We start from the raw sequence: 18,112 nt of genomic DNA, 5'->3' as shown, positions 1-18,112 counted from the left end.
CTTATATTTATACTATTCGCTGCTAAAAAAAAATATTAGCATAGAAGGAATCCTATATTTTTGAACATCTGAATCTACAGCAGTGTACCCTAAAACATTGATACAAAGAAAATTGGTTTACTAACTACTATAACTTACCTAAATTTTATTTTTGTTATACAATTTAATTCCATGTTTGTATGTAAATGGATTTGGGGATTTCAAAAATAGCTAACTTTACATACGGTTACTACATCTAAAATTACTGCACGTTTGTATGTAAAATTCATCTGGGGACCTAACCAAATTAATAAATAATTTTCATATATAAACTCACATAAAAACCGTTTTTTTTTTTATCCACACTTTTGGACAATATCAACCATTATTCAGTCACACTTTTGACTCTACCGGACTTGCAGCACACATTCGATGAATGATACATTCGTCAGTCAGTAAAGCTAACACTAAGAGATCAGTACATGACAGTAAAGGCGGTTGCCGGTTATAGCTTGCACGCTAATCCTGCCATCCGTCCAAGTCGAGATAAAAACATACGGCTGCTCGGGACAATGCAGGATCAGGTTAACACTGAAACTTTTATTGTCCAAAGGCTCGGGAAAAAAGTTAGAAGAAGTTTCACGCGCCACGATCTCTCGAGAGAGTGGCCACATGAAAGAACATGATGCCAAGTAGTGTGAGTAACTCTCAAATATATATACACAGAAGGACACCCTGAAGACACCCATATTGTCATGACGGACTGACAACTATTATGTTTGGCGCCGCTCATGAACAAGTAGACCAAGGCAGCCATTCACAGTCAAAAAACCGAGCAGGGCATGCACACCTGGTATCGGCCCAATATTATCTACCTAACTTTCCTTTTTAGGCCCACAAACATTGTCCTATAACATACGCCATACATCATGAAGGTTCGGTGCATATCCCAGCCTTAACCCCACAAGGTGAACCTTCTAGAATGAAGATGATCCCATTCACCCAACGCTGAAAGGATTCTGTACAAGGGTGCTTCACATGCTTGGTGGAGAGTAAGAGTGGAGGGGGAGGGGGTAGCAAAAGTGGCGGAAGTTGAATCTTGTGCTCAACTGGCCGAGTGTCTATCTGTTGACAAAACGCGCCCACGGGCGTGGAAGTTACACTTCCAAGTGGTGTGATTGTTGGTGAAGTGAGGGATGGGCGGGCGTGAATATGGTGGCGGCGCTCATGCCTGGTGGTGGTGGTGGTGGGTGCTGAACGGGCGTGCCTTACGGGCGTGTAGCGGACTATGGTTGACTGGAAGCAATACTCACAAATCTGGAGGGCGGTGGCATGGCATTCTGATCCTGTGGGGCCAAGTCTGGGTTGAGGGCGAAAACTGCATCAAACTCAATCTGCGGGATATAAATTAACGTGAACCATGTTCACTGAAACAAATGTAGAAAAGGTATGGAAGAGAATGAATATCTTCATAGTGCCAGAGATGTATTTGACAGATTTCATTCTCATTCATAACTTTCTTTTTAATAAACGTTTTACAGACTACCATTATTTATATACAAAAGTATGAAGTTTAAATTCTATTAAAGTATACGGTATATTAACGTACATCCATGTAATCACCATCCCAACATAAATTATGCTAATAAAAAAAAAATCAATTTTTACCTCCTTTCCTTTAGTCTCCCCCTTTTCGAACCACTCGACTGTGACACTCCTGGTGGCGGGGTTGACGGCAGAACAGGTCGCCGAGTGGACGCGACCTGGAAAGAAACACCTGGATTAGTCTGTTGAAATACAAAATGGCGCAACTTATAAACACCTAGCATAATACTAAAAAAAATTGTGGTGTACCACCTAACTCAAAATTAAAATAACCTATTTCCCCATCTAAATAAATGGGATTGAAAGCGCTAGTTATAAATATTAAGATCAAGTGCGCCCAGAAAGGTATGCATGCGAACCCCAAAAACCAGGACACACAGCTGGGCGCGCTGGAACTCCCTATTGTTTGTCCGAAACGGCCTAAGCAGGCCTCCTCCTCTGACCTAATCTTATTCAGGTGGACATGGCAGGCGCGTCGGTCATGCAACGGGTCCAACGGCCCCAGAAGACCCGACCTTTAGCTCACGCTTGGGATGAACTTTATATGCCTGCAGAGCTGGCTCTCGGCTCGTAAGTGAAAAGGCAATGCCATGGTCTGGACCCTGAGTGTTTTACAGCTGCATAGCCATTCGCTGGTGGGAAAGGCACGGCGAATACAAAAAAAAAAGACTAATGGTAGCAGTGCCCGGTCATAATGCCCTCATAATGCGGCGCGAGGAGCAGGAAGGGACAATGCCAAACCAGCACGACCTTTGGCGTGACGATTCCCTTGAGGCCCCTCCTCGCATGTCACAAAGAAATGTTTGTATCCTCTCCATATTTCCTTGGCTTTATCATTATCTATGATCAACTCAAGAATTACTTGCTGTCGATAGGACAAACTCTGGAACGTATATAAAGCAAGCAAGCGTACTCACACACACACACACACACACACACACACACACACACACACACACACACAAACACTCGCACAAAACGAGAACATCACTAATACTCTAAAGTAAACTAAAGCGAGATACATTTAAGACACAAACTCAAGAGCAGGCAGAAAATGTTGGTGTTTGTTCCATATATCTATGGGGGAAAGCCAAGTGTTTTTGTGCGTTCATGTGCGCACGGCATGTTGGCGTGACGAGAAAGCGACGAGGGCATCCGTTGCATGGGGCGTGGATGTGACCTTAACGTGTCTACCTTCCCAGAATTGGTTCCCTCGGGATAATGATACGCCAAAATCAATATGAAGGACGCCTCATCTCGGCCCCGCCAGGAGTCCCTGTCACGACGCCAAGGCAAAATGGAAAGAAATGCATGCACTTGCGCAATGGCAGATCTCTCTGCAGACTTGAAATAAATATTCTCGAGATCCAAATACAACTCCTTACAAGTCAAGGAGGTACAAAGGACTTCGCGCATCAAGGACCCTGAACTTCAACTTGCATAATGAAGATGTATCTTACCTTTTATATATATATATATAATATATATATATATATATATATACAAATGTATATATATATGTATATATATATATGTATATATATATGTATATATATATGTATATATATATGTATATATATATATGTATATATGATATATATGTATTATATATATGTATATATATGTATATATAATGTATATATATGTATATGTTATATATACTATGTATATATGATATATACATAGTTATATATATGTTATTATACATTATATATATTATATATGTATACTAATAGTATTGTATATATATATATATGTTAAATGTATATATAATGTATATATTGTATTAATGTATAGGTGGTTGTGTGTGTGTGTGTGTGTGTGTGTGTGTGTGTGTGTGTGTGTGTGTGTGTGTGTGTGTGTGTGTGCGCGCGCGCGCGCATATATATATTATATATTATATATACATATATATATATAAAAATATATAAATATATACATACATATATACATATATAAATATATATACATATACAAATATATATAAATATATATACATATACAAATATATATAAATATATATACATATACAAATATATATAAATATATACATATAAATATATATACACACATATACATATATATACTCAAATATATGTGTGCATGTATGCATATATCTATATATATATGCATATTTATATCTATATCTTTGTGTATGTTTTATCTATATCTATATTTATCAATATATATATATATTTATCTATCTATCTATCTATCTATATATATATATATATATATATATATATATATATATATGTATACATATATATGTATATTTATCTATCTATCTATATGTGTATATATACACACACACACGCACGTGTGTGTGTGTGTGTGTGTGTGTGTGTGTGTGTGTGTGTGTGTGTGTGTGTGTGTGTGTGTGTGTGTGTGTGTGTGTGTACACATACTTTAATATATATATATATATATATATATATATATATATATATATATATATATATATATATATATATATACATAACCTATATACAAGATACACAAGATTAGTTAGTGCGCATGCGTGGAATGTTATATATAAATCACATCTCATGACAATAGTCAATCGTGCAGAAAACAATTGTTAAATCAAAACTCCCGACTGATCGTGCTTGGGTCTGACGTGACCGCCCATTCTTCAAACATTATATTCCAATCAGACCCTCGCAAACAATTATAAAAATAACGATAAATCTGCGCCGATACTGAAAAATTTATTATGCAAACGCTAATATCATCCGAGAGGCTGCCGGGTTGCGTGACGGGATTCCCGCAAATTTCGTTCCACACGAAACGGCAATATCGACCGGAATAATGCCAACTCCGCCGTCCCTCAGATCCTAACCGAGTCGCACAAATTAATAAATGGCAATCCTTGTCTCGTTCCTATGGCACAAAGGCGGGTCAGTCAGTCGTCAGTCCCGTCCCTACGGCACAAGAGCGGGCCAGACCGGAGGACACGTAACAGAGGATCATGTCCCTGACGATTCTAGGGTCACGAAAGCTGCGGGCAATAAGGTCAGGCTACATTGTACACACACACACACATATATATAAAATCTTGTATGATAATGGAAAACGTTCATGACTTTATACCAGAGCGTTTCTGATATGTGAAGGTTACAGATCCTACATAAGCGAAACCAAATAATCATCTACGATTGAATACTTTGAGACCGAATAGAGACTAGACCATAATAAAAGAAATATACATGAACATATCTCTAGTATCTTAAGAGGTGTTTTACACTGTAGAGGGCAGCAGGGAAGCCGAGAGCTGCCAAACAACTATGCATTTCCCCTTGAAGATTCTACTTTGCTTTCCTGTTGACAAAGTACGTGTACTTTCTTTGTCTTGACTAGCAAGAGGTGATAACAAAGGGAAACAAAGAATATTCTCACGAGGAAGAACAAGAGTGCACGATATGGGAGCGCGTTTAGCAGTCCATCTAAATTTAACACTGGAGCATGTCGATCTACACGGCGACAGGCTATCACTAACGTCTCAGTCTGAGCTTACATATTAACGAACAAAGCACGGCCCCCACGCACCCATATACACACCGCAGTCCGCCCATGCCTCCAGCTCTGTCCGGACCGAGAAAAGGCAGTCCTGGCAGCGTTCCAATTCATGTGCCTGACCTGCCAGAAACCCTTTGCCGACCAGTACTCTCACGCTTCGCCTCTATTTCTTTCCGGAACCAAGCCGCTGATGCTGGTTTCCCTAATATTGCTGGGGCAGTCCTTCTCTGGTTTCCTTGGTGACGAACACTTAAAAGTCGTATGAAAGAAATTATGAGTCACCTGATAATTTCGGTTCCTCTTCCACTGTCAACTATCATTACATTTTAGAAGAAAAAGGTTTAAGGAAACCGTCGTATGGGCTCATCACCCTTTAAACATGGCGAGGCAAGGGCGAGGCCACATTACCTTCATGCAAACCCTACTCCTCGCCTCATCTCCGTGCTGAGTGTCATCGCCGCTGGGAGCGCGTCGGGGCAGGTTTGTTAACTACAGACTGTTCCTTTTACTTCGTGGGCGTGCGTGTTTTGCAGTATTTCTGCCTATATCGTATATGAAATAAGATACTATTATGTTTGTATTATTTCTACAGTAATTTCCAATATTCTAAAGTGAACCAAGACGCCAATCAATTTATTATATCAACCCATGAGATTTCTTGCAAACTCTCAACTTTTCTTGCCTGCATCTTTTTTAAATTTGTGAAGGCCTCTCAAGATAGAAGAAATTTATAATTCATCCTGACATTTAAATAAAATGTCGGAATGAAAACGTCTTAATAACGTACATGGGATCCACACATTACGTACAAAAAATATAGCACTAAACACAGAAATCAGACAAATAATCCTGAGACATACGAAAAACATAGTCACCATCTCAGAAATTCATAAAAAGGAATACCACTGGAGGAAAAAGTAAGCGGCGAGAAGCTCCCCACTACAAGGCAACATTTAAATGCCGGCTGTAGCATCTCCTTTAAACTTCTGAGTTTCTTTTCCTCCGCCGGTCAGCACTCTTGAACCAACTTCACCATCAAAAACCATAGCCATCGTCTCGGATATCAACATGTAAGCAAATTAACATTAAATGAAAACTGTCAGCATGAGCCATTTAAAGAACAATACTTTGCCTCAAATTTACAAACGTGAATCTACAATGTAAAAAAAAAAAAAAAAACTATCAATGACATAAAAAGAAAAAGTAAGATCCAAGCGTCGTCAAACATTACACGCGCGACGCCCCTGGCGAAGCAGTGTATCACAAGCACTTTATGAATGTGAGCAAACATTCAAGTCTTCTTCCCCGAACTGTAAGTTCCGAACTTGATGCAAAGAAAGAAACAAAGCGATCCTGTCACGAGATCCACCAGCCAATAACAGAAGACAAAGACAGTAGGGGGCGTAAGACAAAGGATAAAGTGGTAATGTGACGTGAAAACACGTGGTGCAATTGAGTATTTTCCTCGAGTGTAAAGAAAACAAAACATTTATACTGTGATGCAACAGAACGGAAATTGCAATGCTGCATCATATAGGTGACCAATAGATATATCCAGGCGGTTGTCTTTTTGTGAAGAAAGAGTTACATGACAGGAAAACAAAGACCAACAAAAACAGAAAACAAAGGGAAGGGAAGGGGACGAAAAAAAATTAATAAATAAATAACGCGCAGCGGTCGAAAGCTGAGAGATTGAGAGCAGAAAGCGAGGGAGGGATTGAGAGGGAGGGGGTGAGGAGAGGGGAGGACAAGCGAGAAGAGGGGGGAGGGATATTTTTTGTTAATTTTAGTTTGTATGTATAACCCTTCTTTCTTATTATGTTTCACGTTTTACTTCCTCAGGCACTCTGATATAACTGAAAAGACAGGTTTCGCTTGTTATGACCTAGCCCCATATTTTATTGCTATTCACAAAAAAATAAACTGGATTTTCCCCCTCAATTCTCAATCCTTCAGTCTGCACGTTTCCTGTAAGTGGTTGATACAGCGGCAATTTATATGCAAAATAACCTCAAGTCTTCCCATTCTGCAACAAATTCCAAACTCTTTCCTGAAAGCAGGATAACCACCATCACCTCTAGCAGCTTAATTGCCCTCTTCGGGAATTAAGGCGAAAACAATGCTTTAAATATAGATGGACTGTCACGAGTCCTTAAAATCTTAATCAACACCACCATGAAGCACATATGACTGAAATGCAGCATACAAACTGGTGGCAGATGTTTGTAATGCAATGGTTACCAGCATCATAACAAAAACATCTACAACAGTTATCATATTAGTCAAGATACAAGTGTACTCACTACCTTTTTTGTTATGAAACTGACCGCGGTGGCTCGAGGGGAACACATGTCATCATACGCAGTACGAGTCTATTTTGGCCAAGCGTGGCACTGGTGTTCCACAGACCTTGAACATATCATGAATCTTGACTGTCAAAGGAACTAATGACATGTCTGTCTGTCAGGTACTCGGCTGCTCTAAAAAAAATTGTGCGCGCGTAAACATAAATACAACCGAAATCAACATTAAACAGTACTGCAGAGCGCACGCGCGTACACACGTACACGTACACGTACACTACACACACACGGGGGGGGGGGGTGACTACTATAACCAAGACAAAGAAGAGTTAAATGTCCATTCATAATTACTCTTCTCCATGTTATAACCTAGTTGGGGATTGAGCAAACAATTTACTAGATATTAGCTCTTCTTCTATGGTAATTGTCTGCACTGATATCACATTGAATAACATGATAGAAGCGTAAACAAGAAAATTCTTAAATGCAACGATACACAGCCTGGACTAGCTTACCGGCGAGTCTTAATGTAAAAGAAAAAAAAGGAAAAAAAGGAAAAAAAGGAAAAAAAGAAAAAAGAAAAAACAGCGTAATACAAGAAAATACTGGTACCAGTACTTTCATGCGAGGATCGGACCATCACCCGCACTATTCGTACTTCATCCCTGCATATATCACTGCTGCCTGTTTGCCAACTATGTTCTAGAAAACATCGCATATCGCGTGGTACGTGTAACCCCCAAGAAAATACGGATTACGAGGCCGCGGGCGAACACGTGCTCACGGCCTTAAAGAAACAGACGACTGTCATCTGCAACCACTTCCTCTTTGCAACTGACTATAAAGGAAGATTCACATACCACACCCTTCTTGACATGACCACCCAGATAAATGCAGTGAAAGACTGCAATGGAATTTCAACATGACACCTTTCTAGGGAGAGGACAGCGTTTTTACATGGTGCGGAAAACCGGCTGAACTGTTACCATACATCACTAATGACCTTATATTATAAATAGCGTGACCTTGGATTACATTAAGGACTATGTTTTCATCTAAGCATCAACTTAAAACAGACAACCCATCACAATTCAAATTCATTTAATCAACGCCCCACCCTCTTACACCAACGTGCCATTTGTAGAGGCTGGTCCTTTACCCGCCCTCACCCTCGGGGGCATTTATCACCGCCCACAACTCAAGACCTCAAACATACAACATTCATATGCGTCAGCTGTCGGGACGATAATCCATCAACCACATCCATAGAACAAAAATGTAATGGCATGATAAAAATAGCGCAGACGCGGCTGGTCCAGTCAACGTCACGCAGATGCCATGTTTGGAGCTCCTGGGGTGACAACCGAACCTACGGAACGCGGAAGATAGAGGGAGAGGGGGAGGGAGAAAAGGCTTAGAAAACGTCAACACCACGCTGGTAGATTCCGAGGCTGCTCGTAGGAGATCGGAAAGAGAGTAGTAAGGAAGGTGGAGGGTACGAGTAAGGTAGGGCAAAAATTAGACCGAGATCAAGGCAAGCAAAATGAGAAATTAAGTTCTCCCTTATAAGCTGTCAAAAAACAAGGTACATTGGCCGATATTTGCCTGGAAGGAACAGTTAAACGAAGGGACACTAGGAAAAACGACAGAGTGACATGGAGGTAGTTTTACAAGGAACAGATAGGTTGTGTTCGGCGAGTTTCAATTTGCAACTGAAAGGCGAGGAGAGGCGAGAAGAGATGAGAAGTAGGCAAGTTGGGATCTAATTAAATAACTCCATTACGAGATGGAATGGTGGATGACGTATTCAAAACACTAGTAACATCGTGTGTGAATGGACGAAAGGAGGACTGGCTCTTATACAAGCGAGGCGTGGTAAGTGGCGACAATACGGAACAGATGACGGAATAATGCCATGTTTACACAAAGGAGGAGGGAAAAGGGAAGCCAAGCCAAGCGCCGTCACGTAACTCAGCAACAGAAGAAAAGGCGCAGACAGATGTTCACAGCCGGAGTTGACCTTACCATTACGTTGCAGACCGTACTAGTACCTTTCCGGCACTCACCTACAAAGAGAGAAGAGTTAAGAGAACGCCTTTCGTATCAAGGAGGGAACGAAGGTTATTTCATTTGTCATTCCAATATCCACTGCCCAAAGTGGCATAATAAAAAATTCGAGAAGTTGAGTCGTAACAATAAAAGGTCAAATACTAAATAAAAGGTGCGCTTGAAATTTTATGACAATGCAATGCGCCAAAAGTTAGCAGCTCTAAACACGAAAGTCAAGTCCTTGTAATCACCTTAAAACGCTTTAGCTGACACACCCAGATAAGTTTCTCATGGCAGTAAAATCAGACGGTTCAATACTTCGCATTCTGATCATTCGCAAAATCCACAGCTGTTTCATCAAACACACATTCCGCAAGAAAGAAAACGCAGAACCTCCGTCAAACCAAGAATTCGATAACCGATTCCAAAGTCTGAAACAGCGCTGGCATGATAACTTTAACGGCTTCGCGGGGCATTTCCCTTCGGGAAAACAACATTGGAGATTTAGTGATATCTGGGACTGCGGACACAGCATCTTGCAGTATGCTCGACTCTCCATATGTTATACGTGTTTGTGTGCGTGCGTGTGCAGCGGGGCGGGGCTATGTCCATTTTTTGTTGTGTGCGTCTTTTGGTCTTGCCGTAAACGCGACCATTTCCAAATCGGCGAGATAAAGACAGGAGCACCGACGAAGCACAATAGTTACAGATATCTAAGTTTTCTGCAATTATGCTCTAAGCAAAACGTGCACGCCCTTCGCTTTTAATGAGAAAAAAATCCGCTTCTTCTAAGAGCACATCCTGACTTGGGTTTTATATCATGCTGTTAATTATAGACTCCAGGCGTCACCTTACTATTGTTACTGTATCCTGGAAAATATGTAACCAATAAACATGCAAGACAAAAAAATAAAATAAAATAAAAACAGCATAACGAAACTGTTTGTCTGTCTGTGTTCGTTCTTCAAGTAGGTAAGAATCATAAACGAGTGCCCAGTACGCTGCCATGGCAATAATGCGAGACCTACGCGTAACGCCAAGAACCACGCGAAGTGCGAGGGGAAGGACCAACATCAGTGTTTTGCTAATGCCGTCACTACCCTCATATACGATATCTCCCTCTTGCTAGATGCCTTAAATTCTCAGCCATTCCCACCGGTCTCGCCTACGCCCACGCCCTAAACCTTTAAAAGCTTGAACACGCCAATCGTCGACACCAATGAATAACCAGAATTCCCATTGCTTTCAATTCTCATTCGGGTTAAGATAAACGACGTAATACGGGTCAATAAGCGAAATCACTTATTTATGCGAAAAAATAATAGAAAAAAAATACCACACGGGTTCGATACTTTCTACCAACCTGACCCATCCATTACGGCCACACGTTTACACAATCATAACCCCCCAGCGATCAATCTCGACTCCCAGTGAAGGTTGACAAATAAGGAGAAGCTGGCCGGGGTGAGAACAAGGCGAGGCGACTCTAAGGAGAGAGAGGCAGGCCTTCAACGCTTTATTCCGATATTTCTTTCACTCCTTAAAAAAAGAAATATAGATAGAGGCCCTTTCTCTATAACGAGGCTTCGGCAAATAAGGGCCGAAGTATCGAAATCCCATTAAAGAAATCTTGAAAAAAGTAAAGGCGAATAATGTAATGAACCGTATTCATGTTGACAAATGTATAAAAGGTATGAATGAGAATGAATATTTTCACAATACAAGAGATGTATTTGACCGGTTTCGATTATATCTTCGTCAGAAATACGTGTATTTCATGTAAATCATGTATTCCTGACGAAGATATAATCGAAACCGGTCAAATACATCTCTTGCATTGTGAAGATATTCATTCTCATTCATACCTTTTATACATTAGAATAATGTAAGATTAAGAAATTTACAATTAAGAAACTAACCATGACACCCTTCCATTTCATCATTCATGCAACCTATTAAACTAAAAATGTTCGCATGCACGGAAAACCTGTGCAACACTGACGCTAATCATCTACTCAGGCAGCCATAACCCACTATAAATAGACAGGCCCTCCTGCTTTTCATACCGCCGTGCCCAAAATACCCGCTCATCGCTTTTATAGAAAAACCGCAACACGTCTATCGGGTTTAGCACACGCGCCGGCCAAGCTGACGCGACGGCCCATAAAATGCCGAACGTAGCGCCTTGATAACGCCAACATAATTCGGCGGCTTGGAGGAAGCCCTGCGATATGGGCATTGCGCACGCGCAGATAACGAGCTATGCTATCAATGTATTCGGCTGGGCATGAGTCATCCTAAAGGATAAGAAAAAGAGTGAGAATGGAGGAGGAAAAGAAAGAAAGGATGAGACGGGAAAAAGGGGGAGGGGGGCAGGTACGGAAAAGAAAAGGGGGGGAGAGGTATGGAAGAGTAAAAGGGGAGCAGAGAGATACGGAAGAGAAAAGGGAGAGAAGATAAAGGGAAAATGGGAAACGGGGAGAGGGAAAAAGGAGAAAAGGAGAGGGAAAAAAATGGACGAAAAGGGCGAACAGGAAAAAGGAATTCAGACAAGGAGAACGTGGGGGAACAGGAAAAAGGAATAGAGAAAGGGGGAGGAGAGATGGACGATGAGAGTGAAGTGTTTCGCCTGGTGATTTCAGTAGAAAATACCTGAAGACAGTGATCAACGTCAGGGCGCTTGTGGCAAGAATAAGGACTTCACCACTGAAATACCTTCTGCAGAGATCTAATGCCGACCCAATAAATCCAAGGAGAACCTGTCTAATAAACACCATGGCCGATACTCACGAGAAAAAATCTACTTCCGGATATCAATAAACAAGATCGAGATTGAGGCTACTGATACGGCCAGACGGTTTTTGGAATAGTGAAAAGAAAAAATAAATTGTAAATGTTAGTAATCACTTCGATAAGAAGATGCGTTTGCTCAGATAGCCTTTTAAATTACTCAACAAAAGGTGTATATACACGTCATATATATATATATATATATATATATATATATATATATATATATATATATATATATTAGTGTTTTTGTGTATAACATATATATAATATACATACATATACATAGATATACTGACATGTATACCTATGTATATCAATATTTATATCAATCTATCTATCTATCCATCCATCCATCTATCAATGTATGTATGTATGTATGTATTTATGTATGTATGTATGTGCATGCATATAAACGCGTACATGTATATGTATACATGTATGTGTGTGTGTGTGTGTGTGTGTGTGTGTGTGTGTGTGTGTGTGTGTGTGTGTGTGTGTGTGTGTGTGTGTGTGTGTGTGTGTGTGTGTGTGATATATATATATATATATATATATATATATATTATATATATATATAATATATATATATAATATATATATAATATATATAAATATAATATATAATATATCTATATATATAATATAATATATATTATATATATATATATATATATAATATATATTATATATATATATATATATATATAATATATATATATATATATATATATATATAATATATATATTATATATATATATATATATATATATATATATATACACACACACACATAACATGTGTATATATACACACGTGTGTATATATACACGTGTATATACAGACATAGATGTATGTATACAAATATGTGTATATATATGTATATATACACATGTATATACATGTATTTCTGAGGAAGATATAACCGAAACCGGTCAAATACATCTTTTGTTTTGTGAAGATATTCATTCTTATTCATACCCTTTCTACATTGATCAACATGAATATGGTTCATACATATATTACACACGTGTATATATAAACACATATGTATACATATACGCATATATATACACACATTATATACACATATGTATATATACATGCGTATATATGCAGATACCTATACAATACCTACCTATATATACATATATATAATATATGTAACACACACACACACACACACACAAGTAATATCATATGCACAAAGCACTTGTGTAATATAATGTAATGTTCAAGTGTATCAAAATTGTTGGTAAATAAAAGAGTAAACTAGCCCAAACTAAGTTAGTGACAGATGCCAGCTGAGACCGGTGCCAGGTAAATATGGCACTCTCGTGACATTCTTTTAGCACTCGCCAGGGGAAGGGGCATGCCATAATATGCCCCTCCCTCTATTATTTGCTACCTACCGACATTCCGCACACACTTTCACATCGCACTCGAATGGCGAGGAACGCTCAGAGTTGTTTCTTTGGAGGTTAGCTCAATGTCAGGACCGACTACTGTTCTCACGCGAATCGTTTCAGTTGAAGTGACAGAAACATCTGACAGGCATCTATTTGTAGTCTCCTGTTCACCTGACTTGTCACCGCGACACAAACTCCTAACTTGACAGTGCCAACAGTAGATGTCCCCGGCGCTGGACGCGCGATTATCACTGTTCTAACCAACATAAACAACCGTAGTAAAGCAAAGCCTGTGCCTAGAAGTACACAAGGCCCTACGGATAGAATCTGTAAAAAGTAAACGGGCATGTTTATGGGAGGACGTGTTGAAATCCTAGACAATTATTCGCCAATATAAGCAGGTAACATCAGATACGTAACGCTATTACAGCCAGTAAAAGTTAAGCGGCTTAGAGGACGGAGCTTTTATTTAATGAATTTCCCTCTTCAACGAGACACGCAAACACGGGCAGACCTACCAAAGAAAGGTCGCTGGACCTACAAGGACCCGGAGGCACACAAACACACGCACAAACTCAAAGGGATTCTAACTTCCTACTGCAAGATAAGCGGCCACAGCGAGACGAAAAACCATGCAGAGGAACAGCATATCAGACGCGCACTGTTTCCATGTCCGGTTGCAGTAACGATCGCGCGTGAGACAACAGCGGATGTGTCGGAGGTGGTTACCCACCATCACGTTCCTCATATCGCCGCAGGCGGCAATTCCTTACTTCAGCTTCTCAGGCTCTCTTGTTTAAAAAAAGGGAAGGCTTGCAGGAGACCAGCAAGACCAAGAGATGCAGCAACGAAGAATTATGATAAAAAGAGACGAGACGGCGAGGGGAATTATCCTTCCAAAAACGCACTACCTCGCAAAGCCATCAATTTGTTTATGAAGCTTCAGTTTCTGAATTAATTGAACAGAGAAACCACATTCAATAATGTTGTCATCACATGGCTTTTGGACTACTCAAAGAAAGTACTGTCCATACAATACCCATGGCAATCGGCACCAGCTGAACAACGTTGATCTGGTGAGAGCGTTCTCAAACAAAGAAAACAATACTGATACGGTCATGTAACTTCCTGTCATGAAAAAATAAATCCCAACCAGTGGCTACAGGAAGATGAGGTCTACTTCTCGCGTCATTATGACCATAAAAACATCGACACGAACTCGCTCCCACGAGAGGAAAACGGAATAACTTTTTCTTGGAATGTAATGTTGTGTAAGAAACGCCTGTGGCAAAACGCAACTCCGCATAGCTGTTGGCATCTGAGGATTCCTGAAGTAAATTTAAATCACACATAATGTCAAATCAAGGATTTTCTGTATTTCTTTAAAAATAGATCACACAGTTATACATATACGATCTATCAAAACTATTTGATATAAAAACATTCTTTGAACAACTGCATAAACACAGCGTCTAAATCCAGCATTAGAGCCAAGATAAAATACGGTCTATATAAATTAAAAAAGTACACCAAGAACCTTCATAACCAAATACCTAACTTCTAAGCTAAACAGAAATACTAAATGCTTATTTACACTGACATTAAACCTGTGCCGGTAAGCACATGACCCACATAAACAATGATGCCATCTGGCCCAGGCACGTTTTCCCAGCACCCACGTAGATCAACATGAGTATGCAACACATTCCATGTAAGGATAAAACAGTAAAAGTTGCCTCGCCTCTGGCACATCGCCCCCACTCTCGCGCTGTTCATTCGCCTCTGTTCACGGCCAGACATCGGGAACATGGACTGTCAGGCGTAGGCAGGACCTAATTAAGACCAACGGGGAGGAATCGAACGCCTTCATTCACAACTCGCTTCCACCTCCCTTTCCGCGACCCAGTTTCATCGATGGTCTGCCCGCAGGAGCTGCGCTGCCCCTTTGGTGGGCTTGTTTTACTCACAGACCATCCTAACACATTTCCAAGCATTACAATACTTCAAGTCCCATCAGTGTCAGTGGTTTCTAGATTAGCCATATTCTATTTAGTCAAAGTGAAAACAACTGAGCACATTTAAGTACAATTCCCCAAGGGCAAATACAGTATTCATCCGAGAAAATATGGAATTTTAATATCGACATCTGTCGTCTAAACTATGTTCCTTAGTACTGTCGAATCCCGTAATAACTCAGCATTTGTCACTCAGGGGACAGCTTGAGGGAATATTTAATTATAAATATAATAACACACCCGAGTTATATCTGACGCATTGTGTGGACATGAAGCCGAGCCAGTCCAAGAGGAGATCAAATGGTTTCAGCAGTTGCCAAACTCTCCCTCACGTGTTTCATGCGAAGAGGTGCCAAGGGAACTGTGAGGGTTACAGATGCATCAGGGCGCTTTCATTGCTAAACACCTGATGTTATATCGAACAGAAGAAAACAAAGTTAGTTTGAAATGAGCTACATTTTGTTTCATTTTTGAATAATAGTTAAAATATCTTCTACAAACGCTATCGTAAAAAATCCGTAAATGTTTAAAAGAAATACAATAAATAACTTCAAAATTCATTAAACGAAGAAACGAAAGAGTAAAATAACAACAGGCTCTCGGTCATCTCCCGACTTTCCCTTATCACCTGCCCCGAGCGAGAAATGGTCGAGCAGTCATTCTATGGTTTGCCTTACAGCTAATGAATGATACATAAATGCGTAACAAGACTTTAAAATAAAAGACAGAACAGACCCCAAGACATTCCTTCACTGACCTACGGACTCTGCTCAGAGAGCGAGCGATTCTCATTAATAAAAAACAGTGAAATTATTTATCATAGATACAGGTCGGCCACTGTGGAACAAACATGTGTATACACACCTATATTTTCAGTTCTACAAGGATATTCTTGTTAAGCAGGCCAACGTTCGTGAGAGAGAGATAGCGAGAGAGATAGAGATAGAGATAGCGAGAGAGAGAGAGAGAGAGAGAGAGAGAGAGAGAGAGAGAGAGAGAGAGAGAGAGAGAGAGAGAGAGAGAGAGAGAGAGAGAGAGAGAGAGAGAGAGAGAGAGAGAGAGAGAGAGAGAGAGACGAACGAACAAACGAACTATTCTGGCAGCCTCTAGAGCAAAAACAAACACAGACCCCGAGCCCCGTTGAAGATCACGTCACTTATTCACATCAAAGATTCATCCCAGCGATTAAACTTCCGATTAAATCAATCTCCCTAGTTATGATTAACGGCTCCCTCATCCCACGGTCTTTAAAATCAGCAACCTTAGGGGGAGCAAGAAAACTGCAGAGCTGCGCATTACCGAGAAAAAGAAAACATCTTTCCATTACAGAAAAAAAGAGAAGAAAAAAATTATCAGGTTCATATATAGAGCGTGGCAAATCAGTATGCAGTAAGAGAAGCGGAAGAATCATGAGCCGGATCATGAGAAATACCACGTGACCGCAAGAGTTCTCCCTGCGATGCCACGAGTATATCAGGCTTGTCGACCCATGTGGCGCGGCACGATCTGAACCATGGCACGCGGCAACCGAGGAAATACCTTCTAAACATAAAGCATTAAGTCATTACTGGGAGCGTACGCAGAACTGGGTGTGTATCTAAGAACGGAGGGGGGAGGAGAAGGAGAGGGAACGAAGAAATGGGATGAACAGAAAAAAAAAGAGAGAGGGGGGGAGACGGGAGATAGAGAAAGGAAGATTGAGAGTGAGGGAGAGGAGAGCGGGGAAGGGAAAGAGATACTGCTTCCACACACAACTTGATTCGTAATCCGTTGACGACAGGAGAGCTGTTGTTGCATAACCCACGAGGGGCAAGATCGGGACAACCCCGACAACTGCAGTGAAAAGAAAGGGGTTTCTTATGGACACCCAACCGTATAGGGGCCAAGAGTAGGATGTTATACAACCTTCCACAAGAACAATTCGGGTACGACTCTCACCTCTTACGAATACTCTAGACCAAAAGGCAGAAGGAGAATACAGAGTTCAGGCCTCTATTCAATATGTTTCTTGGGTACCCTTCAGTCCAACAATGGTGTTTATATTGCAACAATTATATATTACTATCAATTAACCGCCTTTGCAGCAAACGACTATTGTCCTTTAACCTCTTGCTCCCTAAAAAGGTATTACCCAATAATTTTGATTAAGTTATCACAATAAACTAACCTAGTATTGAAGGCTACTCGAGCTACCACTGTCCGTTCCCATTCCCTTATACTTTATTTGCGGCAGAAAAGAAAAGCGGAGTATCTAGTACGTTGTATCGCGGTAAAACTGAAACCTTGTCTTACTCGCGTGCGAATATACAAACTCAAGTAATCACAAGGAAAATGAAGATAAACGTATTAGTGAAGAGTGGAAGAGCCTGGTCGCTTTGGCGAGGCGTTACCTGGCATGACAGATTCACTCCCGGCGATTGGGGCTGCCTCTATGACTGACAC

The 18,112-nt window shown here is 40.4% G+C and overlaps 1 protein-coding gene across 4 annotated transcripts in view; it reads right to left on the bottom strand.

Moving 5' to 3' along the window:
• The window catches only part of LOC119575080 (kinesin-like protein KIF2A), an 87,650-nt gene that overhangs the window by 18,318 nt on the left and 51,220 nt on the right, over positions 1–18,112 (bottom strand). For all 4 annotated transcript variants that reach the window (XM_037922470.1, XM_037922471.1, XM_037922468.1 and 1 more), the window contains exons 2-3: positions 1,648–1,742; positions 1,293–1,373 (exon numbers count right to left, since the gene is read on the bottom strand). In XM_037922470.1, coding sequence (XP_037778398.1) covers positions 1,293–1,373; positions 1,648–1,742 — 176 coding nt within the window. The remainder of the gene's footprint in view (positions 1–1,292; positions 1,374–1,647; positions 1,743–18,112) is intronic.

This window comes from Penaeus monodon, chromosome 7 (genome assembly GCF_015228065.2).
Source record: "Penaeus monodon isolate SGIC_2016 chromosome 7, NSTDA_Pmon_1, whole genome shotgun sequence".
In the NCBI taxonomy this organism is placed as follows: Eukaryota; Metazoa; Arthropoda; class Malacostraca; order Decapoda; family Penaeidae; genus Penaeus; species Penaeus monodon.
This window is presented reverse-complemented; position numbering and strand designations above follow the sequence as displayed.